Source organism: Mustelus asterias, chromosome 3 (assembly GCF_964213995.1).
Source record: "Mustelus asterias chromosome 3, sMusAst1.hap1.1, whole genome shotgun sequence".
In the NCBI taxonomy this organism is placed as follows: domain Eukaryota; kingdom Metazoa; phylum Chordata; class Chondrichthyes; order Carcharhiniformes; family Triakidae; genus Mustelus; species Mustelus asterias.
Genome location: NC_135803.1, coordinates 137,857,742 through 137,877,553, shown reverse-complemented (window position 1 = coordinate 137,877,553; position 19,812 = coordinate 137,857,742). Strand labels below are relative to the sequence as shown.

General features: G+C 47.8%; 1 protein-coding gene across 2 annotated transcripts in view; it reads right to left on the bottom strand.

The window, feature by feature from the left end:
- Positions 1–19,812, bottom strand: part of shisa10.1 (shisa family member 10, tandem duplicate 1) — a 96,933-nt gene that overhangs the window by 44,267 nt on the left and 32,854 nt on the right. The window contains exon 1 of one of the 2 annotated variants that reach the window (XM_078209739.1): positions 12,717–12,970. The exons of the other annotated variant lie outside the window; for it this stretch is intronic. Within the exon in view, the coding sequence (XP_078065865.1) occupies positions 12,717–12,727 (11 nt within the window). The 5' untranslated portion in view covers positions 12,728–12,970. Of the gene's footprint in view, positions 1–12,716; positions 12,971–19,812 lie in introns of those variants that run through there. 2 annotated transcript variants of the gene reach the window in all.

Here is a 19,812-nt window from a genome sequence, read left to right as displayed (position 1 = left end):
CGGAGCACCCGGAGGAGCCCATGCAGACATGGGGAGAACGTGCAGACTCTGCACAGACCGTGTAGAATTTAATCCCATTTTCCAGCACTTGCTCTGTAGCCTGGAATGCTGTGGCATTTCAAGTGCCCTTTACTGTAAAGTTCACCTATTTTTTGACCATGGAGCAAAGCTAATCAATGACCACTGGTGTTACTGCCTCAAACTGCTGAACCACCAGAACATGGACCAAAATCTGGGGGCTGTTATCAATTCCATTTTTTTTAAAAAAACACAGTGGAGGTTTCTGTGGTGACCCACTGTAACTACGTATTATATTCCTGGACACACCCCTGCTGCGCCTGACCCGAGGCTCCTCCCTTTCCCCCTGATCGAGGTATAAAGGTACCGGTTCCTCCCATCTGCCTCAGTCTGGACCAGGCTAGCTACAAGGGTGTGTTCCAGTTCTTTATACTGGGTGTTCTCCACTATTGACTTTAAGTCGGCTTACCACCAGCTCCCCATCCACCCGGAGGACCGCCAATATACTGCTTTCGAGGCGGATTGCCGCCTCTATCACTTCCTTAGGGTCACCTTCGGCGTCACCAACCGGGTCTCAGTTTTCCAGCGTGAGATGGACCGAATGGTGGACCAGAACGGGCTGCGGGCCACCTTCCCGTACCTGGATAATGTCACCATCTGCGGCCATGATCAGCAGGACCACGACGCAAACCTCAATAAATTCCTCCACATGGCCGCTCTCCTTAACCTGACGTACAATAAGGAGAAGTGCGTCTTCCGCACTCACCGCCTCGCAATCCTGGGGTATGTAGTGGAAAACGGGGTCATCGGCCCCGATCCTGACCGCATGCATCCCCTCCTGGAACTTCCCCTTCCCTCCAGCCTCAAAGCACTGAGGAGATGCCTGAGCTTCTTCTCTTACTACGCCCAGTAGGTCCCTAATTATGCGGATAAGGCCCGTCCACTCATTAAATCCACCTCTTTTCCCCTGTCGGGAGAGGCCCGCTTGGCCTTCGACCACATCAAAGTGGACATCGCACAGGCCACGATGCACGCTGTGGACGAGTCAATCCCCTTCCAGGTGGAGAGCGATGCGTCTGACTTCGCCCTGGCCGCCACCCTTAACCAGGCGGGCAGACCCGTGGCCTTCTTTTCACGAACCCTCCAAGGCTCAGAAATTCGACACTCCTCTGTTGAGAAGGAGGCTCAGGCCATCGTCGAAGCAGTGCGACACCGGCGCCACTACTTAGCTGGCAAATGGTTCACTTTGCTCACCGACCAACGTCCTGTGGCTTTTATGTTCAACAACGCGCAGAGGGGCAAGATTAAGAACGATAAGATACTGAGGTGGAGGATTGAGCTCTCCACCTACAATTATGATATCTTATACCGGCCCGGGAAGCTCAATGAGCCTCCAGACGCTCTGTCTCGTGGAACATGTGCCTGCGCACAAGTGAACCAGCTACAGACTCTCCACGATGACCTGTGTCACCCAGGAGTCACCAGGCTCTACCATTTTATTAAGGCCCGTAACCTGCCCTATTCTGTTGAGGACGTCCGGTCTATAACCAGACACTGCCAGGTCTGCGCGGAGTGTAAGCCGCCCTTCTATTGGCCGGACAGGGCACACCTCATCAAAGCCACCCGCCCCTTTGAACGCCTCAGCATTGATTTCAAAAGGCCCCTCCCCTCTTCTGACTGCAACATCTATTTCCTCAACGTTATAGATGAGTACTCCCGATTCCCTTTCGCCATTCCCTGCCCGGATATGACTTCAGCCACGGTTGTCAGGGCCCTGCACAGCCTCTTCACCCTGTTCGGTTTCCCTAACTACATCCATAGCGACCGGGGATCCTCCTTCATGAGCGATGAGCTGCGTCAGTACCTGCTCCCTAAAGGCATAGCCTCGAGTAGGACTACCAGCTACAACCCCAGGGGAAACGGACAGGTAGAGAGGGAGAATGCAACAGTCTGGAAGGCCTTTTTACTAGCGCTACGGTCTAAAGGTCTTCCAGTCACCCGCTGGCAAGAGGTCCTCCCTGATGCACTGCATTCAATTAGGTCACTCCTGTGTACGGCTACCAATGCCACCCCTCATGAGCGGATGTTTGCTTTCCCTAGGAAGTCCTCCTTGGGGATCTCACTACCGTCGTGGCTGATGTACTCAGGCCCGGTTCTGCTCCGGAGGCATGTGCGGCCCCATAAGTCGGACCCCCTGGTCGAAAGGGTCCAGCTCCTCCACGCCAACCCCCAATATGCCTATGTGGCGTACCACGATGGGCGGGAGGACACGGTCTCTATCTGGGACCTGGCGCCTGTGGGTGCCCCGGAGCCCACTATGACCCTCCACCCCACATCCCTAGACCTCTCTGTTGTTCAGGTAGCACCAGGTCCGCTTACTTCTCTGTCCCCCGTGTGCAGCTCGCCTGAGCCCTCGGAGTCACCACGCAGTACCTGATCGGAAGGGACGACAGCGGACTCGAGCGGTGGATCAAACCGCCCGACAGGCTGAACCTGTGAGGTGTCGACGTCTGGCTTCAGCCGTGACTTTTGTATATATTCTGTGACTTTTGTATATATTCCGTGACTTTGTATATATTGTTCCGCCCATCTCACCCCCGCCGGGCTCTTTTTTTTTTAAACAGGGGGTGAATGTGGTGACCCACTGTAACTACATGTTGTATGCCTGGACACACCCCGGCTGCGCCTGACCCGAGACTCCTCCCTTTCCCCCTGATCGAGGTATAAAGGTAACGGTTCCTCCCCTCTGCCTCAGTCTGGACCAGGCTAGCTACAAGGGTGTGTTCCAGTTCTTTGTGATTAAAAGCCTGTTTTATTTCACACTCGCTATAGTCCTCGTGAATTGATGGTGCATCAGTTTCACTATGGTATTTTAATATCCATTTTCAATAAGAGCATTAGTCCTTTAGAAAGCTCATGGCCGAGGGCTGATTATAAAATTAACCAGATGTATTCTGCTTCGCAACAAGCCTTCCTATTGAGTAGCAGTAGACAAGCTGGTTTTTCCAGTCATGTCGCTGTACAAGAACATGATGGATAGATATGGAGAGCACCAAGATACAACAAGCAACACTAATATCTATCGAGCTTTCCATGTTTGAATGATCATGATGGAAACTCCAATCAATATTGAGACACTTTCATATGTTGTCGGCTGCTCAGTTAAGACTTCCTCACACTACATTGGATATGATAACCAGTGACCCTGTTATTGGGCCTCTCTCAAAGTCTGTCACTGGGTACAGGATGGTGCAAGCAATTCCCAGAATAATGCAAATAAGTCCACTTTATCTTCACATAGGGAAGGCCACATGTCAACTTTCACTTTCTACCTCCTTCCTCCTTCTAGAAATTATCAGAAATGTTTGCAAACCAGTCTCCATGAGAGGGACTGACCTTTCTTCATGTTCACCATTTTTTTTTTGTTTTATTTTTATTCCTTCGTGGGACATGGGCGTCCCAGGCCACCCAGCATTTATTGCCCATCCCTAGTTGCCCGAGAGTAGTTGAGAGTCAACCACATTGCTGTGGATCTGGAGTCACATGTAGGCCAGACCAGGTAAGGACAGCAGATTCCCTTCCCTAAAGGACATTAGTGAACCAGATGGGTTTTTCTGACAATCAACAATGGTTTCATGATCATCAGTAGGTTCTTAATTCCAGATTATTTTTAATATATTGACTTCAAATTCCACCATCTGCCATGGCGGGATTCGAACCCGGATCCTGAGATCATTAGCGGAGTTTCTGGATTAATTATCTAGCAATAATACCACTAGGCCATCACCTCATAAAGGTAAAGTTGTGACAAGGTTTTCATGATGTATATGCTATGCACAGTGCGACACATGAAGGTTATAATAACAATATAGAAATAGAATTTTAAATAAAGCACATCATTCCATTTCCTTGAGTTTTGGAAGTGATGGCCTAGGGGTATTATCACTTGACTATTAATCCACAAATTCAACTAACGTTCTGGGGACCCAGCTCCAATTCCTGCCACGGAAGATGGTGGAATTTGAATTCAATAAAAAATATCTGGAATTAAGAATCTACTGATGACCATGAAAACACTGTCAAATGTTGGAAGAACCCATCTGGTTCACTAAAGCCCTCTAGGGAAGAAAATCTGCTGCCCTTACCTGGTCTGGCCTACATGTGACTCCAGATCCACAGCAAGGTGGTGGACTCTCAACTGCTCTCGGGCAACTAAGGATGGGCAATAATTGCTGGCCAGCCAGCGACACCCATGTCCCACAAACGAATGAAGGAAAAAAAGTTCTTATGTTGTACAGCAAGATACGATTTCCCTCAACAACTGTAGTGGGAACACCTTCCATTATCTCATCTTATCTGCAATTAAAATCCAATTCCACCGTACAAGTGCTGCACTTCACATGTACTTCATTGGCTGCAAACCACTTTGTGACTTCAAGATCACAACAGGCATTATATAAGTTCAGAAAGTGTTGGGCAAACTCAGCACGCTGGCAGCACCAATTTCCCTCCACAGACGCTGCCAGACTTGCTGAGTTTATCCAGCATTTTCTTTCTTTATTTCAGATTTCCAGTATTTTGCTTTTATTATATAAATGCATATGTTTAAAAAATGATCTTTCCCAGACATAAATACCATAAGCCTTCATTGTAAAACAACATTTACAGGTAAAACAGCTGGAAAACTGCTTCAGTTATGAAAGTAAATAGTGAAATAAGTCTTGCATTCCTATAGCACTTCATGTCACATCCTGGTGTCCTTCCAAAACAACAATGTATTACTTTTGATGATGTGGAGATGCCGGCGTTGGACTGGGGCAAGCACAGTAAGAAGTCTCACAACACCAGGTTAAAGTCCAACAGGTTTATTTGGCGTCACTAGCTTTCAGAGTCTCAAATTCCTTCCTCCTCACTCACCTGAGGAAGGAGTTTGAGACTCCGAAAGCGAGTCCTGCCAAATAAACCTGTTGGACTTTAACCTGGTGTTGTGAGACTTCTTACTGTGCTTACTTTTGATGTACAGTCACTTTGATGCAATTTGTTGAGTGAAGGTTTTTCAGGTGCGATATTCAGTGGATTCCCCAACCAGGGGAGGGGCTTGAGGTTGTTTTCATTAGAGAGAAGAAGGTTAAGAGGTGACTTAATAGAGACATACAAGATGGTCAGAGGATTAGATAGGGTGGATAGTGAGAGCCTTTTTCCTCGGATGGTGATGGCTAGCATGAGGGGACATAGCTTTAAATTGAGGGGTGAGAGATATAGGACAGATGTTAGAGGTAGGTTCTTTACTCAGAGAGTAGTAAGGGCATGGAATGCCCTGCCTGCAGCAGTAGTGGACTCGTCAACATTAAGAGCATTCAAATGGTTATTGGATAAACATATGGATGATATTGGAATAGTGTAGATTAGAGGGGCTTTAGATTGGTTCCACTGGTCGGCGCAACATCGAGGGCCGAAGGGCCTGTACTGCGCTGTAATGTTCTATGTTCTATTCTCTGAGCCTCACCTGAAAATCTCATCTGAAAGATAGCACCTTTGACAATGCAGTGTTACCTCAGCATTAACGTTCCCCCTGGAGTGTGCAGCACACAGCAATCAAGAATGCACTGGGCAGGAAGCAAGCAGTGGCCCTATAAGATGCACACACGTGGGGCCCACTGGCAGTATTAAAAGGACTGTAGCAAACAAGAAACAGGTCACCCGCAGCAAAGGGAAATTAGAGGGAAAATTGCTCAGCACCGGACTAAAAGATAGGGCTAGTTTGTGCACTCAATTTCATATCGTGAAACTCAAACCTACAAACCTCAGAGAACAATTTGCAGCGGGAATATTGTACTCAATGAACGAAGTCTACAATTTGTCCCATATTCATGACAGCTAGGGGAACAGAAGAAATAGGAGCTAGAATAAGAGTAGGTTAGTCAACCCCTCAAGTCTGCTCTGCAATTCAACAAAATCATGTCTGAATTTGTGTACTAACTCCACCATCTCGCCCAACCCCCATGCCAGAATTCTACCTCCCCACCCACCAAGGGATTGGAGCGGGCGAGGGGCGGACAATGGAAATGTCCATTGTCCTCAGGCGGGATTTTCCGGTCTCGCTCGAGCGAGGCCGTAAAGTCCTGCCCCTAGAGTTTAATAATCTATTGGTCTCAGCTTTGAGTCCTCAGTCCTACTGCGTTAGAGAATTCCAAAGATTAACAACCGAGTCATGGATTGGAATCATAAAATCCCTACAGTGCCGAAGAGGCCATTCAGCCCATCGAGTCAGCACTGACTTCCTGACAGAGCATCTTACCCAGGCCCTCTTCCGTCCAATATCCCTGTTACCCCACATATTTCCCCTGGCTAATCCACCTAACCTACACATCCTTGGACACTAAAGGGCAAGGTAGCATGGCCAATCCACGTAACCAGCACATCTTGGAGGGGGAAACCGGAGCACTCGGAGGAAACCCACGCAGACACGGGGAGAAGACACCCAATGCCGGGATAGAACAGGGCCCCTGCGCACTGTGAGGTAGCGGCGCTAAACACTAAGGGGAAGAATAATTTTCCTGATCTCAGTTCTGAGTGGCGGACCTATTACCCTGAGATTATGGGGGAAGAAAGATCTGTTTGCATAAGACTTACCATAATTCTCACGAGGCAGACAGCATCTGCTCAGAGTGCTCCATGGCTGTGCTGGTAACAGCGTGCAGCACTATCTGCCATCAGGGAATCAACATAGCCTGTGCAGCATCACCAGAAGCACTGCTAATTGAATAAACATTTCCATCTATGATTCTTAGTTCTGGGACAAAACAACTTCTCAGCACCGACCCTATCAAGCGCGGGCGGGAGAGATTTATGGGAGTATAATCGGATTTTAAAAATAGAATCATAGGAGTAAATTTGTACGTATATACAGGCTTTAAAAAACCTCAAAATACAATTGCACTAAGCAGAAGAGAATTTATCAAGGCCAATTCCATTAATAGCCTTCAAAGTTGTCCCTAGACATGTACTTACTTACAATCCCTCCTACACATTTTCATATGTATAATCAAGTTGCTATTTCTGTAGAGATATCAAAATTGACAAATGTCTTTCAAGGTATTCTTTAAAATGTATTCGAACTTGGGTGTAGAGAAGGACAGTAAATCAATAGAACTCTGCTCCTAACCGCCTGAAAGTAGAACAATGGCTTTTATACATAAAGAGACACATGTCATAGAATCCCTACAGTGCAGAGGGCGGCTTTTCAGCCCATCAAGTCTGCACCAACTCTCCGACAGAGTATCTTACCCAGACCCCATCCCCAGAACCCCATATATTTGCCCCATTAATCCCCCTAACCTAAACATCTTGAGACACTAAGGGACAATTTACAATGGTCAATCCGTCTAACCTGCACATCTTTGGACTGAGAGAGGAATGATGTGGCAGCGCTCCGAAAGCTTATGGTATTTGCTACCAAATAAACCTGTTGGACTTTAACCTGGTGTTGTGAGACTTCTTACTGAGAGAGGAAAGCAGAGCACCTGGAGGAAACCCACGTAGACACGGGGAGAACGTCTGTGTGGAGTTTGTACAATCAACCGAGGGCCGAATCAAACCCGCTGTGAGGCAGTAGTGCTCACCACTCTGCCACCGTGCCGCCCAACTGTGTGGCAGTTATGAAGGCCCGTGGGTGATGGTAGGGTTGTGGTGGGGTGACGGGATGCGAGCTACAGGACCGAACAGCTTGTACAACAACTTGGACAAATGGACAATGTAGCAGAGAACTGAGGTGGCCTTCTAACCAGCCCACCTCGACACTTTCCCATTCCTGTGGCCACCTATACTCTGCTTCCAGTGAGCCCGACTGTATCCCACACCTGCCCCTCAGGAGTGAAAATCATGCATTTTGGGGAACCTTTTACCAAGGCAGGCATCTTTGAGATTGAAAATTTCCCAACTTGAACTATTCACCTCAATAGTCAAATTACAGCCATATATCCAAAAAAAGCAGAGATTTATTGAAGGTTTTTAAATGATAATCTATAGTGTGGGTTATAGGAAAGCATTGTGTGTGGAAAAAAGGCACAAAAGGCTGCATTATCATCTTAAGAAGCAGCCAATCAAAAGTCAAGGACACAGATTACCATTCAAAGACATGAGAGACATCCACAGCTATTATACAAGCTTTGCTTGTTCAACGCATTCTACCATTTGACCAAACAACCCACACAACGCTTTATCTCACTTGCCTTTAAATCAAACATAGAATGTTTGCGGTTACTTTGTTTCATTTTAGGTTCCCACTGTCTCACGTTACTTCCAGGCTGAAAGGGTTAGCAAATTTCGAGGACCCACTTCCGAGGTTTCCTAGCATTCTCTGAAGAAACGCTAGCTTCTGTTGTGTCTTGGTTGAAAAACGTGGGGCACAAGAGAATCATAGAATCTTGCAGTGCAGAAGGAGGCCACTTGGCCCATCGAGTCTGCACTGAGCACAATCCCACCCGGGCCCTATCCCCATAAACCCATGCATTTACCCTAGCTATTCCCCCTGATGCCAAGGGACAATTTAGTCATGGCAATCCACCTAACCTGCACATCTTTGGACTGTGGGGGGAAACCGGAGCACCCGGAGGAAACCCACGCAGACACGGGGAGAATGTGCAGACTCCGCACAGACAGTGACTGTGGTGAACCATCGTTGGTTCCCACTGGATAGTGCTGAGCCAGGGGCTGGCCAGGACTACAAGGATGTACATATGTTATTGTTGGATTGTGCTATTGTTGCTGTTGGGTTAGGGTGGGGTTGTTACACCTGTGTATGTTACTGTTGTGGCACATCCCAGTCGGGCTCCGCCTCCTGGGAGAGGTATAAGAGTCCCTGCTCTGGCCGGGACCCCTTCAGTCTGGGATAGTGTACATAAGTTCTGATAGCTTCATTTACTGAAGCCACGAGCCTCGTGTCTAAATTGATGTGCATTAGTGACCCAAGCTGAGAATCGAACCCGGGTCCCTGGCGCTATGAGGCAGCAGTGCTAACCACTGTGCCACCGTGCCACCCATAAAGAGCATTTGTGGTCAGATTTATATTCCAGTGTTGGAGAGAGCCCTCTACTCTACACCAGTTTGCGCTGTGGGGTGCTAATCCTTGGAGGCCACGGCATGCCTCGCAGTTTGTAACATTGACTGCAGAGAATGTTGGTGTGCAAGATCAAATTCCGACATCGAGCGTGTACAATGAATCAGAGGATGCCTCTTCAAGTAGCTGATTCGTAGACCTACGTTTTTGAATGGTCCACACTGCTACAGTCTTCTGCAGCTGGGGTCGGGTTATATTCACAAGTGCAGTTAACACATCAGCCTGTTCCATATCTGCATTGTAAAACTGTCTAAATTCACACACAACTCCTCTGTGGTGGAAACTAACACCAACACGGCCAGTGTTTCAGCCGAGTAATCATTCTCACTTGACTGTTGTCCGACTGCAGAGATGGTGGATGGGAGCGCTGCACTGAACTGGGAGGACACTATTGTGAATTTTTACCTTAAAGTAGATGTTGACATTAATTGGTAAATGGAAGGACACCATGAGATAAGGCCACCAAATCCATCCTGAATGGATATTATATTAACATGTGATCCAGTTGCCCTGGAATATTGTGGGAAAAGCAAAAAAAAAAGCTATGGCCAACCTGTTGGAAAGCTCTGGAAAATTCCTCTCTGACCCCCTAAAGCACTGAGCAAAGTTCAGAGAGACTATAATAACCCATTCCTCATCATTAGAAACCCTACAGTGCAGAGAGACACCATCCGGTCCATCACGTCTGCACCAACTCTCCGAAAGAGCACTCCATCCAGGCCCTCCCCTCTACCCTATCCCAGTAACCCCGCGCATACACTATGGCTAATCCACCCAAGCTACAAATCTTGGGACACTAAAGGGCAATTTAGCATGGCCAATCCATCTAACCATTACTTATTTATTTATCAGTCACAAGTAGGCTTACATTAACACTGCAATGAAGTTACTGTGAAAATCCCCTATGTCGCCACACTCCGGCACCTGTTCGGGTACACCGAGGGAGAATTTAGCATGGCCAATGCACCTAACCAGCACTTTCGGACTTTGGAAGGAAACCGGAGCACCCGGAGGAAACCCATGCAGACACGGGGAGAATGTGCAAACCTCACACAGACAGTGACCTGAGGCTGGAATTGAACCGGGGTCCCTGGCGCTGTGAGGCTGCACTGCTGGCCACCCTGTGCCTGTGTGCTGCCCCAAACTAGCAATGATCTCATTAATCAGTAGCCTATTGAGTTCTCTTTTAGAAGACTACCTAATTGAGAAGGAAATATGCTTACATAGCAACTTATTACACCTCTCAGCAATGTCTAATAATACATTCTGTGCCATGAATTACTTTTGAGGTGCTCTGTTGTTACATAGAGGAATACAGCATAGTCCCACAATCAAAGGATGGCACAGTGATTAGCACTGCTGCTTCACAGCGCCAGGGACCCCAGGTTCAATTATGGCCTCGGGTCACTGACTGTGTGGAGTTTGCATGTTCTCCCCGTGTCTGAGTGGGTTTCCTCCGAGTGCTCCGGTTTCCTACCACAGTCCAAAGATGTGTGGATTAGGTTGATTGGCCATGTTAAATTGCCCCTTAGTGTCAGGGGGACGAGCTAGAGTAAATACATGGGGTTACGGGGATAGGGCCTGGATGGGATTGTTGTTGTTGTTGCAGGCTCAATGGGCTTAATGGCCTCCTTCCGCACTGTAGGATTCTATGAAATGAATCATCAGCTGTTCCGGTTTTGGTGGTATAGGTTTGAGGAAAGAATGTTGGCCAAAAGGCGTGAAGACATGGTCTCATCTTTCACCTCAGCCAATGGAACAGGCAAACAGGACTTTGGTTCAATACCTCATCTGATGGATGGCACTTCCGACAATATAGGTAGAATCTTTAATCCTTAGTTTTTCATCAGTGTCGGAATGATTTGTGGGTGGCACGGTGGGTCAGTGGTTAGCACTGCTTGCATAATCATACCGGATTGTGACCAATCAACAGGCCTCTTCTGGGAGACTCATCCAATTATGGACAGCAGGTGGACTTCATAGACCAACAAGAGTGCCCAAGGCTCTGAGTGTCGGCAGCCGCACCCAGAATGGGGGGGATTGCTGATGTAGGATGGAGACCCTGAGGGCACCTCAACATGGAGGCACCCACCCTCTGAACACTGCAATAAAATCTTAAAACAAATTGTGCTCACAATTGCCAGACCATCATCGTGGAGGGGGAACACCACCACAAGATAGTCTGTGGCCGTACCCGTGACCTCTGACACCTGCAGCTCTGAAGGAGGGGAGACATTATAACACGTTGTGTTTTCTCCCTTACTTCAGGATTTTTCTATCTTGCTATTTGGGCGACACGTTGGTGCAGTGTTTAGCACTGCTGCCTCACAGCTCCAGGGACCCGGGTTCAATTCCGGTCTCGGATGACTGTCTGTGTGGAGTTTGCACATTCCCCTCTCGTCTGCGTGGGTTTCCTCTGGGTGCTCCGGTTTCCTCCCACACTCCAAAGATGTGCGGGTTAGGTGGATTGGCCATGCTAAATTGCTCCTTAATGTCAGGGGGATTAGGACTGCAAATATGTGGGGTTACGGGGATGGGGCTTGGGTGGGATTGTTGTGGGTGCAGGCTCGGAGGGCCAAATGGCTTCTTTCTAAGATTCTATAACAGAGCTTGCTGGCTCCAGCCATCATAGAATCACAGAATCCCTACAGTACAGAAGGAGGCATTCGGCCCATCGAGTCTGCACCGACAACAATCCCACCCAGGTCCCATCCCTGTATCCCCACCTATGTACCCTATTAATCCCCCTGACACTAAGGGTCAATTTAGCATGGCTAATCCACCTAACCCGCACATTTTTGGACTATGGGAGGAAACCGGAGCACCCGGAGGAAACCCACGCAGACACGGGGAGAACGTGCAGACTCCACACAGACAGTGACCCGAGGCCGCAATTGAACCCCGGGTCCCTGGCGCTGTGAGGCAGCAGTGCCGACCACTGTGCCACCCACCAGCCGGGCTTTGGCCTCAGCAGGGGCCAATCCGCCCCTGGTAAAATCCAGTTAAGGGCCAATTTGCCCATTAATGGGCACCTAATGCTGCTGACTGCTCTGGTATGTCAGCTGATGCTGGCCTCACCTCTCCTCCAGCAAGCAGGAAGCAGCTTGGGACACAGAAACAATGGCACTGCTCCCATTCAAACTTTGATCTTTGAAATCCTGACGGGAAACATTGCCAAGGACAAGAGATCTTACTTTCCTACTGTACCCAATCTTGAAGTGTGTTCAGTAAGCCGTGGGTGAGACAAAAGTATTCTGGCCCCAACCCTGAGATCCACCTTAAACAAAACAATTCACCCAAAAAGAAATGTACACAGAATAGCAAAACCCTGAAGTAAGGAGTAAACTCAAAATGTTACCACGTGTAGATTTAATACATAATTCTTGAAAAAAGGTTTCAAGACTATAAAAGGCGTCGTTTACTGCAGGAAATCACATACAGAATGTCCCTTTTGCTTTGTTCCCAGCTTAGTCCACGCTACTCTCAAACAACACCTCATTGTCAAACATGACATGTTGCTGCAAATTACACACAGGACACAAAGGGGCCGTCTCACAAGGAAAAAAAAGTTCTAACTTACCTAAAGCTCATTTTGAATCAAATTCAAAAGCAGCCAAGTACAGTATCTGAAATCCTTGTGTGTCTGGGCTTCCCGTACTGTACACAAAGCTTGGTCAAATGTAGCAGCATCGATGACTCAAACTCAGCAAGCTGGTCTCTGGTAAAAAAATCAGCCAGGCTATACGCCGCAAAGATAATGAGCGTTCATGGTGTCCTTAAGCATTAACAAGACTGAAAACAGCACAGACAAGACGCTACTGCTGCTACGTTGGCAGCATACAAATAACATACTTAGCCACGCCTGCTTCTGGCTGCATCACCCTTGGGTATCAGCCAGTTAAAATCAGGCACTCTTCCTCACATTCATAAAAAAACAAAATGTAATTGGTTCGGAGACAAAATTACTGTCAAAAACTTTGAAAAACCGCTTGGATTATTTATTTTTTAAACTGCAAAAAAATGTGTCATCTAAAAAACAAAACCGCTGCTGAATTTGAGGGAACAACGTGGAAAGAAACTCTCTCTTCCCAGAAGTAGACAAATCTTTCAAACGCTGCTTTCTTTCTCAGCTCAACAGTTCCTCAAGCTGCAACGAAAAGGGACGACTTCAGACTAACAAATCCATCTTCTAACCTGAGGAACTTTTTGACCTGTGACCCGGGGGATGAACTGTGTGATCACTCCCTGTGCACATTTCTGCTCTTTCACAAAGAAACCCACAGCAGCATCAGACTTGGGCATTCCTTAGTGCTGGAGTGTGCATTGAGAAGAGGAGCAGCAGCAGAAGTCTGCCCTTTCATTTCATCAATAGATTCTTCCCCCCCCCCAACAAACAAATCCAAGACAGATAAAATGCTAAAGAGCCAGATGGGGTCACTTTAACATCTGGCTGTTTATACTTTTGGCAAAAATACAACAATTTCAAATATAGCTGGCCAAATGAGTCTCGCACGTCACACAGTCCAACTAGTTGGTAACGGAAAAATTAGTACACCCAGTTTCTTGCCAACCAGCACAGGGGATTAATGTTCAAACCCCTACAGGTCTGGGCAAGTATTGGGAAAGGCAAAGAGCATGGCATTCCTCAGCTGTGATGTGGACTACATCATAATGACTCACCATGGGCGTTGCTCGTGTGACGTCAAATAGAAACAGGAGTAGGTCATTCAACCTTCGAGCCTGCTCCACTATTCATTTTGATCATGGCTGATCATCAAATTTAATATCCTGACCTCCCCGCCCCCCATATCTCTTGATCCCTTTAGTCCCCAGAGCTATACCTAATTTCTTCTTGAAATCAGACAATGTTTTGGCCTCAACTACTTTCTGTGGTAGTGAATTCCACACATTCACCACCCTCTGGATGAAGAAATTTCTCCTCACCTCAGTCCTAAAAGGTTCACCCCTTATCCTCAAACTATGATCCTTAGTTCTGGACTCCCCCACCACTGGGAACATTCTTTCTGAATCTACCCTGTCCGACCCTGTTAGAATTTTATAAGTTTCTATGAGATCCCCTCTCACTCTTCTAAACTCCAATGGATATAATCCTAACTGACTTAGTCTCTCCTCATATGACTGATCTGCCATCTCAGGAATCAGCCTGGTAAACCTTCGCTGTACTCCCTCTATAGCAAGGACATCCTCAGATAAGGACACCAAAACGGCACACATTACTCAAGATGTGGCCTCATCAACATCCTATACCATTGCAGCAAAACATCACTATCCTCAACTCAAATCTTCTCACTATGAAGGCCAACATACCATTAGCCTTCTTTACTGCCTGCTGTACCTGCGCACTTACTTTCAGCGACTGATGCACAAGGACTCTGAGGTCTCGCTGGGTATCCACCTCTCTCAATTTACACCCATTCAAGTAATAATCGGTCTTCTTATTATTGCTACCAAAGTGGATAACCTCATAATAAATGAAAACCAAACCATGCAACACAGATCTACTCCACTGCAAAACATGAAGAGGTCCACTCCAGCCTCCTGACATGCCAGAGGATAGGTCAATGGTCTGGAGACAGGTAGCCCAGGGCGCCAGCGTTTCAGACAGGCCTACAGGCTCTCTCTGCCAGTCTGGGTGCCAAAGGTTGTCTTCTAGGGGTGTTTCTGTTTAAGTTAAAGTTTAAGTTTATTTATTAGTGTCACAAATAGGCTTACATTAACACTGCAGTGAAGTTACTGTGAAAACCCCCTCGTCGCCACACTCTGGTGCTTGTTTGGGTACACTGAGGGAGAATTTACCATGGCCAATGTACCTAACCAGCACGTCTTTCAGACTATAGGAGGAAACCGGAGCACCCAGAGGAAACCCACACAGACACGGGGAGAACGTGCAAACTTCACACAGACAGTGACCCAAGCCGGGAATTGAACCTGGGTTCCTGGCGCTGTGAGGCAGCAGTGCTAACCACCGTGCCACCCAGCACCCCACCCCTCCCTGCACATCCCCCCTACCGTGCCCCCACCCCCAACATCCACCCATCCACACTCCCACAGCGGTGGCCTGGCTACAATTTTGTTTTCTCTTTCCACTTTATTGAAAAGTTGTGCACCATACTGAAGCACCCTCTTAGTTACTCACCCGCTATGGAGGTCTGCTGCACCTCTGAAGCTGGGTAGCCCCTCACTGCCAGCCCAGTTTCATAATGAACTTAAGAAATAGGAGCAGGATTAGATCATATGGTCCTTAAAGTCTTCCCTACCATTCAAGATGACCATGACTGATCTTTGCCCTCAATTCCACTTTCCCCTCTGCTGTGTGTTGTCATTCCCGCAAGTTTGAAATAATCACTCTTTTTATTGCACAGACACTGAAGCTGACGTCAAATATTTCTCAGATTTCACCTACATTGTTAGCTGGTATACAGGAGTGAGTGATGTGGCATCTTGGTCACTTATGTATAGATGCACATATTATAATTCCTAATTCTTGGAGAATAATATAATAATATAATATCCCTCTTCATAGAATCTTTAATCCCCATGGTGCAGAAGAGGCCATTCGGCCCATTGAGTCTGCACTGTCTTCCTGACAGAGCATCTTACCCAGGCCCTCTCCCCCGTCTTATCTCTGTAACCTAACACATTTTCCATGGCTAATCCACCTGACTTACACATCCCTGGACACTAAGGGGCAATTTAGCATGGCCAATCCAGCTAACCAGCACACGTTTGGACTGCGGGAGAAAGCTGGAGCACCCGGTGGAAACCCAGGCAGACACAGGGAGAAGGTGCAAACTCCACAAGCCGGGAATCGAACCCGGGTCCCTGGTGCTGTGAGGCAGCAGTGCTAATCCACTATGCCACCACCATACATCAATAACTGTTCTGATCATTAACATTTCTGATGTAATGGCTGGATTTTCACGGAGTTCATGGAGACCCTGTGGGGAGACGAAGATGGCAGCGGGAATCCAATTTCAGGATTCCCAACCCCGTTCCCAGGTTTTTAAACAGTGGCTGGTTCAGGTCTCGAGCCTGCACCCTGCACTCCAGGCCAGATCAGCTCCATTGTGAAGACAGGCCTCTGTAATTTTTATGGGGTAGGGCCATCTTTTAGCGGACCTTTGGTTTGTATTACCATACAATGTGGCATGGACAGCGCATGGGGAATGGGGGGTGGGGGGCGAAAGTGGTGAAGGGTAAAAGGGCCTTATTGTTTTTATTATGGCTGGGACAAAGTCCCACGCCATCAAGAAGGGGCTTTGAAACAGCCCACCTTCCCCACCTAGCAGGGCCTTTTCCGGGATCAGCTGGTGCGACTGTAGTTCATACCCACGCCGCTGCAGTGAAAAGCTCGGAACTGTGGGCACTTCCACCCAGGGCAGCCAAGCCGAGCTGGGAAATTTCCCCAATTCCAACCTCAAAAAGATGAAAACACAGCCTATTATAAATTTTTTAAAAAGCAGATTAACAACTACTTTCAAAATTAAACTGAATACCACAAGAGTCATTTATAGCTTGTTTGCACTTGTCAGAAAGTGTTCACTGGATCACTCTGGCGGGAGAATGTTGTGCTTCTACTTCTGAGCTAATGCTGTAGTCAGTCATTGGAAATTTCTCAATTTCTGCATTACAATGCTGCACATTTCTCTTCCAACCACGCTGTGTGCCTGTCTCCCACCAGTTTTTCAGTTTCCTGCAGAGCACAGTGCTTGGCTTCTTGCATTTTGTATTGTGCTCCTGTATTTCTCAGAGCTTGTCTCGGACTATGATGGAAGAGTGGGTTTTAGGAGGGGACAGATGACCCATCTCCCCAGTACCTGAACTAGACACCCTGGCCTCGAGATACGTAGAAACCCTACAGTACAGGAGGAGGCCATTTGGTCCATCGAGGCTGCACTGACCACAATCCCAATCAGCCCTTATCCCCGTATCCCCACCTATTTACCCTGCTAGTCCTCCCTGACACTAAGGGGCAATTTAGTATGGCCAATCAACCTAACTTGCACATCTTTGGAGTGTGGGAGGAAACCGGAGCACCCGGAGGAAACCCACGCAGACACGGGGAGAATGTGCAAAGTCCACACAGACAGACAGTGACCCAAGCCGGGAATCGAACCCAGGTTCCTGGCGCTGAGAGGCTGTAGTGCTAACCACTGCGCCGCTCTCAGTGTGCTGGACAATCCAATTGGCTGACTGCATGGTAATCCCAGCAGTGCCACAGACAATGGTGGCCACTGCTGGAACTACAAGCAATCTCCAGAAAGGAAGACGTTCAGGTGAATCTTGTGAGGAGGGACAATCAGCATTGGATTGCCACACTGCGCTGCGCCAGGGCTCTGCATTTCTGGTCCGATCAAAGCTTCTTCAGAAATGTGGAAAACAATTGTTTCCTCATAACAATGGATCATCAGGGGAAGACAAGCCAAGCTTCCTTTTTTCGGTGCTAGCTGATGTATTCTGGCTAGTGTTCACTAACACACTGAAAAACCAGGATGTGTAAACACCTTGCGGTGTCTGAGCGAATGGGCAAATATGTAAGTGGGTAAGGAACAGGGTGGCAGGGGGCTAGGGTGAGGGGATAGCACAGTGTGGCAGTGGCAAAGGAGGCAGGATGGTTGATGTGTAGGTTGGTAGGATGGCAAGTGGGTGAGGTGGGTGCTTGGGTGGAGGGTTAGTCCTCGGGTTTAGTCAGGAGGGGCTGTCAGATCAGAACAGTAGGGTGGTGGGATCAGGTCAGGAGGGTGAGAGGGGGAGGAGTTGAAGGTGTAGTTGGGGTTAAGAGGAGAGTCAGACGGTTAGTAGTACGGCAACCCAGGAGATTGACAGAAAAGTCCAGGTCTATTATTTAGGTAAGAAAGTCAGAATCGTCCAAAGTCTGCGACACTATAGAGACTTTCGAAAGCTCCCATATCACATCTTCCAGGTTTACCCAATCTCTGACATTTCAGAGACCAGCATTCTCATGTAAGGCAAGTCTGGGTATTTTAGGTGGACAGGGGTTGGAGATCCCAGCAAAGTAGGCAGGAGGTCAATCAAGGGTTTTAGAAACCCTAAGCACAGTAAGACTGGCTGCAGATACAAATGGCAAAATGCTGGAGTGAGTTAGAACAAAGAAAATTACTGCACAGGAACAAGCCCTTTGGCCCTCCAAGCCTGCACTAACCATACTGCCTGTCTGAACTAAAACCCGCCGATCCTTTTGGGGACCATATCCCTCTATTTTCATCCTATTCATGTATTTGTCAAGACGCCCCTTAAAAGTCACTATCGTATCTAAAGTTGTGGTTAACTTGCTCTCCTTAGTCATGGAAGGCAGCATAAAATGAGCTTTGGAAGAACCATTAGTACAACAGCATGAAATACTGAAACTGAGATGTTGGCATCCCGGTCAAATATTCACTGCCATTATGTTTAAGGACGGCACAGTGGCAACCACTGCTGCCTCACAGTGCCAGGGACCCAAGTTCGATTCCTGGCTTGGGTCAGTGTAGAATTTGCACATTCTCCCCGTGACTGCATGGGTTTCATAGAACCATAGAATCACTAAAGTGCAGAAGGAGGCCATTTGGCACATCAAGTCTGCACCGACCACAATCCCACCCAGGCCCGATCCCCATAACCCCATGCATTTACCCGAGCTCGTCCCCCTGACACCAAGGGGCAATTTAGCATGGCCAATCTACCTGACCCGCACATTTTTAGAGTGTGGGAGGAAACCGGAGCACCCGGAGGAAATCTACGCAGATACGAGGAGAACGTGCAAACTCCACACAGACGGTGACCCAAGCCGGGAATCAAAATCATGTCTCTCCGGCGCTGTGAGGCAACAGTGCTAACCACTGTGCCACCGTTTCTTCTGGGTGCTCTGGTTTCCTCCCACACTCCAAAGACGTGTGGGCTAGGTGCCTTGGCTATGCTAAATTGCCCCTTAGTGTCAGGGGGACTGGCTCGGGTAAATACATGGGGCAATGGGGATAGGGCCTGGGTGGGTTTGTGGTCAGTGCAGACTTGATGTGCCAAATGACCTCCTTCTGCACTGTAGGATTCTACGATTCTATGACCTTAAAAATACTCTACAACATATGCACCCAATAGTTAAAACCATGAGTATTGTGCAACTTAACTATTCAGCTATTTCCCTCAACGCGATTCTAAAAGCAAATGTCACTTTGATCTGTCATTTCTCCTTAAATTTTTTGTTGGGGATAGGCACAGAATTAGTTCACTGACGGCAGTAGTGCGGGGGCCTGTAGTGCGGGGGCCTGTAGTGCGGGGGCCTGCAGAAGTCAGCAAGCCAGTTAAACTAAAAATAGTCTGCATCTGTGCAAGACTGCTTTTTTTTTAGTTGAGCCATAACCTCTCCCCCACTGACCTCAGATGAATAGTGTGGGGGCAGCTGCAGAAAGTACTTCAAACCATTTTTATTTTGCACACCGCAGCATAAATTGGGGAACTTTTATACCTCCTTAACGTTTGAATGAGCAATGCTGAGTCCTCCCTCTACATACGTCCTCCACAGTTTATATATGTTCCTGCCTCAGCTCTTGGGTATGTCCTTTGGATGGCTGACTGAGCAAAATGGGCCCAAATCATCTGGTCCCACCCACTGCGGGAGTCATCAAGGACGGATAATTTGACTGACAAACAGAAAAGTT